Source organism: Myiozetetes cayanensis, unplaced genomic scaffold (genome assembly GCF_022539395.1).
Source record: "Myiozetetes cayanensis isolate MyiCay16 unplaced genomic scaffold, myiCay2020 scf7, whole genome shotgun sequence".
Lineage (NCBI taxonomy): Eukaryota > Metazoa > Chordata > Aves > Passeriformes > Tyrannidae > Myiozetetes > Myiozetetes cayanensis.
In genome coordinates, this window is record NW_026087964.1 from 15,793,447 (window position 1) to 15,803,125 (window position 9,679).

The window sequence follows — 9,679 nt, forward strand, 5'->3', positions numbered from 1 at the left end:
AGAGAGATTTAAATGCTTTCCTGTTAAATTGTACTCTCTTTTGGTGTTTTCTTTCAATCTGCTCTCTTCACCTCTCATCGGCTCCCATTTTGTGGTTGGTAGGCATGAGCCTGTAAGAAAATTCTTGTGAAAACAAGTTCTTAAGCCACCATCCAGGGAAAGGTCTTGGTATGTTGCCTCAAATGACTACAGCACCAGCTGATGTGTGTTTAGTTCTACAAGGGTAGCAAGGACAAAGGGATTGAGGCTGAGATCAGTTTAAGTAGATCAAAGTCACGAGAGATCACAAAATGCTGTCCTGATTTAAACTAAAGCAAAAGACTAAATTATTCTGTGGAATTTTTAATAAAGAAATGTTTCTATTGGTTCCATGCTTGTTTTTTTTTATAGTTTGCCTAAGCTTTCACTGAGAAGCATATAATGAAAAAGGCAAAATGCCAGAAACACCTTGGTGAATGTTAATGCTAATTTTTTTGCAATTATATTTGACTAAACTCTCTTGGTCATTGTAGCCTGCTTTTCTTATGCTTGTCTTCTATGTCTTGCTGTTGATTTTTACAAAAATGTAAGGTAATTAAACAGAATTTTTCTTCCAGTTCATAACTGGACTCAAGAGGACACTCTTCAATGGCTGTCAGAATTTGTTGAACTGCCCCAATATGAAAAGAATTTCAGAGACAGCAATGTCAATGGAACAACACTTCCCAGGTGAATGTTTCTTCAGGATTAGTTTCAAAAAATTCCTTGTAGGTTTCTGCTTTAGTCTCTATATGGGAACAAGGATGTGAACGTAAAGTCTAACAAGGTATGGTCAAATGCTAGAAAAGAAGAATGCAGTTTTGAAGAGGTGGCCGTATTTTTTTTTTCTGCCAAAATATTTTAAAATATGACTTTCATAAAAGTGTTGTTTCTTGCTGTGGAAGCTTTTAGCCAAGGTCAGATAATTCTGTGTGGTAGCAAACTTTCTTTTGAATATCTTCCAGTCTATTGTATGGGTATATGTAACAAACTATCTGTAGAACCCCTGTCCTGGAGCGTGACTACCAGATCTGAGTACATTGCATGTATTACAGAGTTGGTGTCACAAGTCTGCAAATGTTTACCTTTAACTTTGCTAAATGGATTTATTTCATGATTTTTCCAGAAAGAAAAGAATAGGTAAATGATTTTATGTTCCTTTTTCCAACGCTCTGATGTGCTTTTTTTTTCCTAGCCCTACTGTCATATTATATTTCTCACTCTTAGTTCTACAGATTACAGATAAGCAATTGTGAGAAATGTTGTTGATATCTTTTTTTTGCATAGGTTGATTTTGAATATAATTTATGGTATAGGTAATGTTTTGTCTTGTCATTAACAGGATAGCAGTAAATGAACATGCTTTCATGATCTCTCACTTGAAAATAATTGACCGGAGCCATAGACAGAAGCTTCAGCTTAAAGCCTTGGATGTGGTTTTATTTGGACCTCTTACCCGTTAGTAACTTTTTGGAGTTTTTTCTTACCTCTTAATCGTAAGAATTCAGCAGAGCATATTTTCAGTGACACTTGATACTGTAGATAGGACAGCTTATCTATGCTGTGGATGTACTGATGGATTGCTTGGCATGTGTTGTGGAAGTCTGCAGTGAATTAAAAAAGGTTCTTTAGGTGCTGTGACCAGGCCAAAGTTCACTTCTGTGTGTAAAATCATGTAGAAATTTTAGTATAACCCCACTTCAAAGATGTAAGTTGGCTTTTGTGTCATAAGAAGCGTCCTCTAAATGTGTTTGACTGTTTAAATTACACTTACAGCTAACATTACAATCACTTCCCAATTAGCTTGGACAGTGCAGCTGGGATGTTGGAATGAGAGGTGGTGACCTTCCCCCAAGAATAAAAAAGGAGATGGTGCAAATCCAATAACTGCATCTTTTGTGCCGAGTTAAGTGCAGTTAAACTTGATGCAGCAGTTCCACATCTGACCCATTTTACCATATGCAGACATGTCCATACCACATCACCAGCGATCTGTGTTCTTGCTTGTACAAAGTTACAGATTTGTTGTGGTGCTGTGCAGGTCGGGTGTTCCTGAATCAGTCAGGCCAGATCTGAGCTGGGGATTTTCAGGAGGGGAAAAAGCACTGTGTATCTGTGTTATACCTTTAATGCTAGCAGAAACTGTCTTACAAAGGTGCAAATGACTATAAAAATTGTACTAACAAAGACGTGTGTGTGTGTGAATCTTGGATATGATAATTTGAAAATCAAAGTTTTGCTTTTAAGAAGGGCTGCTGTTAGCCACTCACCCTTTTAAAAGGTACTTTATTTTTCCAAGTGCATTTTTAACCCAGCATAGGGTATTCCAGAGGGTACAAACTGGGGAGAATTTACTTTAACATAATTAAAGGTCTTACTGACCTGATAAAGTGTAATTGGGGAACTCTATTTAAATGAGTAAAAGTAAAGATACAGAGTATGTACTGTAAAAGTTTGATAAGCTTTTCTCAATCTAATGAATGTTTTAGTGTAGATTAAGTAAATTGTGTTAGAGCAGAGCTGCTTATGTTGTATGGAAACTACTCTGGAATACATTTGAAAGGTAGTTGTTGGGGATGGTTTGAGGTAATTCTGTTTAGGATCAGGTCCTGTCACCTTTTAGGCCGGGGAAAAAGGGAGAAGGCCTTGATCTGTTGTCTGTATCAGTGAACTAGTTAATGATGGTGTTATTCTCTGCACAGGTCCCCCTCACAACTGGATGAAGGATTTTATATTAACAGTTTCTATAGTTATTGGTTTTGGAGGCTGCTGGTTTGCATATACACAGAACAGAACCTCAAGAGAACATATCACAAAAATGATGAAGGACTTAGAAAGTCTTCAAACAGCAGAGCAAAGTCTTCTTGACTTGCAGGAAAGGTATAAAACCTAAAAATAAAAAAAAGTTCATGTCTAGTTGTCCTTTTGTTTTGAATTAATACAAACACAGATCCTTTACAGTCATAAATTATTTACATTAGGCTACCTTTGGATTTTGTTCATCTTCCCTTTGCATGGAAATTGTGATTTCATTGTTGCTGGTTTTATGGGTAGAAATTACACCTGGATATTTTAGCAGGCAGTATGAACTTGAGGATGAAGGTAAAGAATAGAGGCTGTCTTTTTTACCTACAGATTTACAAGTATATATTGTTATTTTCATATAATTACAGTTTACTTTGGAATATTTACATACAGGGAAATGAGAACATTTCTCATGTTTTTAAGCTCTTAAGATTAAAACAGAGCAGGACTGATTACTTTCTATTGCTTATACAGCAGTGTGAGAGTTGAAAGTCTTCTCTGGTGCATGTGTAACTCAATTGTATATAGACTTTTGTATTTTGATATTATACCTTTAATGATAGTTCACTTAAAAGCTTGTGTGTTTTGCCTAATGGGGATATCACACTGTGTGATGCAATTGCTGCTGATTCATGAAGCTTGCAGAGTCTTTATTATCACAGAGTGATTGAGGTTGGAAGAGACTTCTGGAATTCATCTTGTCTGGCCCTTCCTGCTCAAGCAGGATCATCTGGAACAGGTTGCCTAGGACCATGTCCAGGTGGCTTCTGAATATGTCCAAGGATGGAGACTCTACCACTGCTCTGGGCAACCTGTGCCAGTGCTCAATCACTCTCATGGTGGAAGTGTTTCCTGATGTTCAGATGGAACCTCATGCTTTGGTTTGTGCCCATTGCTGCTTGCTCTTGTTGCTGGATGCATTTTCTTCTTCTGAGAACTACAACTTTTAACAAATATGCTGTGTATTTTCTTATGTTTTTTGTTCAATTGTGAAGGCTTGAGAAGGCACAAGAAGAGAACAGAAATGTTGCTGTGGAAAAGCAAAATCTGGAGCGCAAAATGATGGATGAGATCAATGATGCAAAACGGGAAGCTCATCGCCTAAGGGAATTGAGGGAGGGAGCTGAATGTGAGCTCAGCAGGCTCAAATATGCAGAGGAAGAATTAGTACAGGTATCTACAAACTGTTTATAACTTTACTGTTGACTTTGAATTGGTTGTAGTTTTATTAGGTCCTTAGGAGTGTTTAAAGCAGCATTCCTCAAATGCTATATTTTAATGGAAAAATTCTAAGTGTACTTAATGAGCGTCTTTCAATCATACTAATAAAAGTATGATTTTTTTCTAGTAAAATAATCCTCAAACTATAAAAAACTGTAAACTTTTTATATTAGCTTATCGTAATGTTTTTGGATTCACTGAACAAAAATATATCTAAAAAGTTTTTTTATCTTGTTATCAGGACAGAGATAGTAGCTTTGTCTCTTCTCAAAAGCAATAAATTTGGATTTATTGTACTAAAAAAATGCTGTCTTACAAAAAAAATTTTAAACTTCAAATTAGGAACCATGTATCACAAGAAAAAAAAATCTGAGTGTAGTACAGGATATGGAAGGTCCTATGCCAGATTTCAGAAATGCCAGGTCTGTATTCCTGGTATGAAGGTGCTTATACTTAACTTTCTTCTGCTGTCAGTTCTAATGATACTCTTGGTGACATTCTTATTTCTTATTGATTGCTAGGTTCGCATGGCTTTAAAAAAGGCTGAGAAGGAGTTTGAGTTGAGAAGTAATTGGTCTGTTCCTGAAGCTTTGCAGAAGTGGCTTCAGTTAACACATGAAGTTGAAGTACAATATTACAACATCAAAAGACAGCATGCAGAAATGCAATTAGCAATTGCCAAAGATGAGGTAATAACTTATTCTTCAGCTACTTAAAGACTTTTCTGATCTGTTGCTAGATATGTGAACTAGTAAATGCAAAGCAGATAAGCATTTGAGTGCTTTTTTTCTTCTCTGAGTTGTTTACTACCTGTCAATATTGCTAATGTTTTGTCATCTGTGAAGTATATTACTCCTGGTTTTATGGATTTCATTTTGTCTTGCCTTTTAGGCAGAAAAGATAAAAAAGAAGAGAAGCACCGTATTCGGAACATTACATGTTGCACACAGCTCCTCCCTGGATGAAGTGGACCATAAAATTCTTGAAGCAAAGTAAGAGGGTTACCAGGATAAGTTCCATAGTCTTTTGTTCTTACTTATTCCTGAAACAAGGACATTTTTGAGAGTTATGGAATTGAGTGTCATAATGGTTTTGCATTTTAGGAAAAGCAGTTTAAAATACATGAAAATGTGAATATTTGAACAGTTCTGTCTTCTGGTATGCTGGAATGAATGCACTTGTGTTGCTTTGCTTTTATCATTAAGAACAGTGTGTGTAATTCTAATGTGTGCTTTTCTTCAGGAAAGCACTCTCTGAGTTGACGACATGTTTGCGAGAGCGTCTTTATCGATGGCAGCAGATTGAGAAGATTTGCGGGTTTCAAATCGCACACAATTCTGGGCTACCAAGCTTGACCTCCTCTCTCTACTCTGATCACAGCTGGGTAGTTATGCCTCGAGTCTCCATTCCTCCCTACCCAATCGCAGGGGGAGTTGATGACTTAGATGAAGATACTCCTCCAATAGTCTCACAGTTTCATGGTAAGTGGTGAGCTCAGTAAAAAGAAGAGGAAAAGTTGTGGGGACATGGGAGTTTCCAGTTGGGTAGGAGGAGAGTGCTGAAATCAAACAGGATTAGATCAAAGTCAAAAGGACCAAAACTCTACCTAGCATTTCAGATACTAGGTCATGTGGGATTTAATGAACTGAAAACTGAGTTTTGTAATAAACTTAATGTGAAGAAAAAACCTTTATTCTGTTCCAGTGGGGGAATGGGGCAAATCCAGCTAAGGTTTTGAAAGTGCTTGTCAAGCTTGGATTGCTACTTACAAAAATTTGTGATGAATAATGCTGAATTTCTATTTGCACATTTATTCTTTCAGGTGGAAGGGATGGTGTTAATTTAGAGTCCTTTGAACTACTAGGAAGATCACACCCTTGAGAGACCACATGCTAACATAGATTTGCAAACATTCTTTAGTGGTTGTGGTTGGAGCAAAATCTTATTGTCCAGGGGAAGCTTTCAGGCAGAATGTTTGTGTTTGGATACAGTGGGTTGTTTGAGTGCAAGGCAAAGAAGCCAAGTGCTGGAGGGAGGGCAATTCAGCTTTGGTTAAACTATGATCAGAAGATATACACTGGGGACTCAGACCACCCTGGTATCATGAGTCATTGCGTCAGTACAAGAGCCTGTTTTGTGGAAGCTTTGAGTAACTGGGCTCTAGAGGCAAATCAAAAAGATGAGCTCCCATGTAGCTATTCAAACAAGCAATATCAAGCTGAGGAATAAGTAGGGAAAAAAACTACCATATGTGGACACTTTTCTTCCAGGGCTGGGATTCTCAGAAGAAGTTCAAACTGTATTTTAAAATAGCCTAAGGTCACCACTTTGCAGTGCAGTTGGGTCAGAGCAACTACAATTAGAGAAGGACTGCAGTTTGTAAGAGCATACTTAGCTGAAACTTTACTGTATGCTTTTTCTGTTATGGTTTAATTTCTGGTTGTTAAAGGTCAGTTCATTTGGCAGTATTTCTGTCAGTGATGAAAGTTACCTGAATCTTAATAACACTACAAAAGCTTTAATTTTAGTAAGGCCCAAGAGCCTGATGTTGTTAAAGTGGTCAGATGAAGGAAGTAGTTTATCCTTAATTTACTAGCTTTTAAAATTTCTACTCAGTAAAAAAACCTGTAAACACTTGGGAGTGGGGAAGGAGAGGGAAAATATGCTAAGTGTTTTGTTTTTGAAACCAGTTCTGGAGTCAAATTATTGTAGGTTAGTTTGGTAACTGCTGAGTTACTCCCATCCTTGAGAGAAAAATATCAAATGCATGCAAGGAAGGACAGAAGCAAAATGGCTTGTCATGCTCATGAGGCTTCAGGAAAAATGCAGCATGCAGAAGGTCAGTTAAGAGTGAGACTATTACAGTCTCTGGATCTAAAATGAACTGGGCTGTTAACTTACCCCCCTGCCCTTTGATCTCATAAGATTGACAAAATTTGAAGTCTGTCGGACAGGCCTCTTTGTGCCAGGGCAATTGGGTTCATAGGCTGAAATGGTGTCAGGTAATAGAGTGGTTTGATCGATTTCAGGCTGAAGAACAAAAGGCGATAAGAAATAGATATAGGACACTGGAACAAAGTACTTACAGGAGGGTGATAGTGAAACTTCTACTTTTCCATGGACTGACTAGGATTCAGCTGGTTCCTGGATTTAATGAGTTTCATATGCACTAGAAAATTCTAGATGTTAAATTGTCGTAGCTGAACCCTTCATATTCCTGGGTATATACACCTACAAGGAATGAAAATGCTTGTAACTTCTCTCAAAATTTACTGATGGTGCAATCTTGGGGTTTTTTTATATCAGTGAGTAGGATGGCATCTGATTTACCTGGACAAATTTACTAAAGGGATTCTTATTCTTAGCTCACACTTGCTCTTTTAGGAGTACTTTTATAATGACACAAGATGATTTCTGAGCTCCTAACACCTGCTTTTAAGGTCAGTAGGGAGTTCATCAAAAGTAAAATGAAAAGTTTGAGTTACATGACAACTCTCATGGTGGGGCTTATAAACCTTTCTTTTCTACTCAGGAATGGAAATAAATTTATGTGTTGGCAAAGGTGCAGTTACTTGCTGTTTTCTGAAAGTAGTGATTTCCTGTACTAAAATGGAGTGACAACCTGTTCTGAAATTCTAGGAAGTGAATCTAGAACTTAGCTGATACTAACCTGGTATTGCAAAAAAAAAAAATATTTTGTCAGGCTAGACAGAAATAGTTGATTTTTTTTTTTTTTTGGTGTAGTGTTTTTTAAACATTTTGAACATCAGTAAGAATCTGGTGTGTGTAACACAAGCAGTGATGCCTTCTATGGCACAGTTTGTGGAGGGGTATGAAAATCCTGAGACTCATAACAGCTAGCCTGAAAACAGGTCTGCAGCTTTATTTCCATGCAAGTATTGCTGTGTAATAACCTTTTGAAGGAGGAATTGGATTAGGAACGTTTGAGTTTGTCACTTCCTGTTGGGACTTTCCTGGTCAAGTCTTGTGTTGCTGTTTCCCCCATTTTTAGTATTTTTGTTTCCGGAAATTCATAGTTAGCCTGGTAAAAGAAAGTGTTATCTAAAAGGAAATTCTTGAGCTTAAAATGAGGTTGAATTATATATTTTCTATCCTGTTACATGAGTGAAATTGGTCTTCCATGTCTAACCTACTTTTCAACTAATATAGTGTATTTCAGTTGGTTGTTTGGTTAGGCATGCCTAATTTGCAAAACTTTTACTTTTTTTTTTTTAAATTCCAAATCACCACACAAGTAAAATACAGGACATTGTGTAACATACTAATTTCAACACTGTTATTTTTAGTGTATAAGAGGTTGTGAGTTTCAGTAAAATCTTCCTCTTTTTTTTTTTCTATTTTTTTTCCTTGGGAGAGGATAATGAGCCAGAGCTTTGGTGTTTGTAGTTATTGTAGTATTTGGCCGACACAAAATCTCTGCAGTTGCACCTTGATTAGCTGCTGCATGTAACTGCAGAATGTAATAGGTGTTCAGTCTTTCTTGCTCTGAAACAGTCAAACACTGTCAAAGTCATTTAAAAATCACTGCTACTGAAGCAGATACCTGCTGTTTAGTCTTCAGAGTAGATGTTGTTAGCATCAGTGTAACTTGGAGGGTTTTGGGTTGCTTTTTCTCTGCCTCAGGGTCCATTGTGAAACCTCCCAGCAGCACACTGGCAAGAAGCAGTAGCTTGTGTCGATCAAGACGCAATGTTGTGCCATCATCTCCGCAGTCTCAGCACGCTTTGCACTCCCCTGACCCTGACATCCTTTCTGTGTCGAGCTGCCCAGCTCTTTATCGAACTGAAGAGGAGGAGGAAGCCATTTACTTCTCTGCTGATAAACAATGGTACGGAGATTAGCAAACAGCACTCGGAACTCTGATGATAGGATTATTGAGACTAACAGTTTAGAATTAAAGGTTAAACCAAGCCAAAAGTTAAAGTAATCTATAGGATAATATAAACTAATATAGTCTACATGGAACAGAGAGTTCTTGTCTGGTATGTGTATGTAAATAGCTAGCTTGTCATATACAGTTAAGTAATGTTACAATCCAGGGTGCACTGAACTAACCCTGATTCTCCATTACAATATGTTACTGGCTTTTACATCTGAAACTAGGATCAAAAGCAGTGTCAGCTACTGGGCGAAGAGAAGATGGATGGTAACACAATTCTTACAGCATGTTGAGCGTGTACCTACTCTTGTTACATGGCCTCATAGGAAAAGGTTAAATTCCTTTTGGAAGGAGCAAATGAGCTTGTTGAAAGGTAGGGACACTTGTCCTGAAGAAACTTTTTATATATGATAGGCTTAAATCTCCTTCTTTCATTTCATAACTTTTCTGACTTCATGTGCCAGAAAGATAGTTTTGTTCTTTGAAGTGAGATACAAATGACTGATTTTGGGCAGATGCTGCTGCCCACAAAAGCAAGATTGCACAAATTAATTACCTTAAGTTTAGATAATGAAATGATGTAATGCAAGTTTTAACTTAACATTTAACTTCATTTTTTTCTTTAATTAACTACTAAGGAAAAGTGTGGGTGGTGCTTTTAGACTAAGGTTATTGATTCTGAATTAATTTCCTTTTTAACTGTATGAAGGAAATGGTTCCATTATGTTTCCTCTT

At 37.2% G+C, this 9,679-nt stretch overlaps 1 protein-coding gene across 5 annotated transcripts in view; it reads left to right on the forward strand.

The window, feature by feature from the left end:
- STIM2 (stromal interaction molecule 2) overlaps positions 1–9,679 on the forward strand; it is an 82,691-nt gene that overhangs the window by 52,923 nt on the left and 20,089 nt on the right. For 4 of the 5 annotated variants that reach the window (XM_050337690.1, XM_050337691.1, XM_050337692.1 and 1 more), the window contains exons 4-11: positions 597–708; positions 1,361–1,476; positions 2,721–2,898; positions 3,819–3,996; positions 4,566–4,733; positions 4,936–5,036; positions 5,287–5,525; positions 8,689–8,893. In XM_050337690.1, coding sequence (XP_050193647.1) covers positions 597–708; positions 1,361–1,476; positions 2,721–2,898; positions 3,819–3,996; positions 4,566–4,733; positions 4,936–5,036; positions 5,287–5,525; positions 8,689–8,893 — 1,297 coding nt within the window. Of the gene's footprint in view, positions 1–596; positions 709–1,360; positions 1,477–2,720; positions 2,899–3,818; positions 3,997–4,565; positions 4,734–4,935; positions 5,037–5,286; positions 5,526–8,688; positions 8,894–9,168; positions 9,318–9,679 lie in introns of all 5 variants that reach the window. The other variant, XM_050337694.1, reaches the window with a different exon arrangement.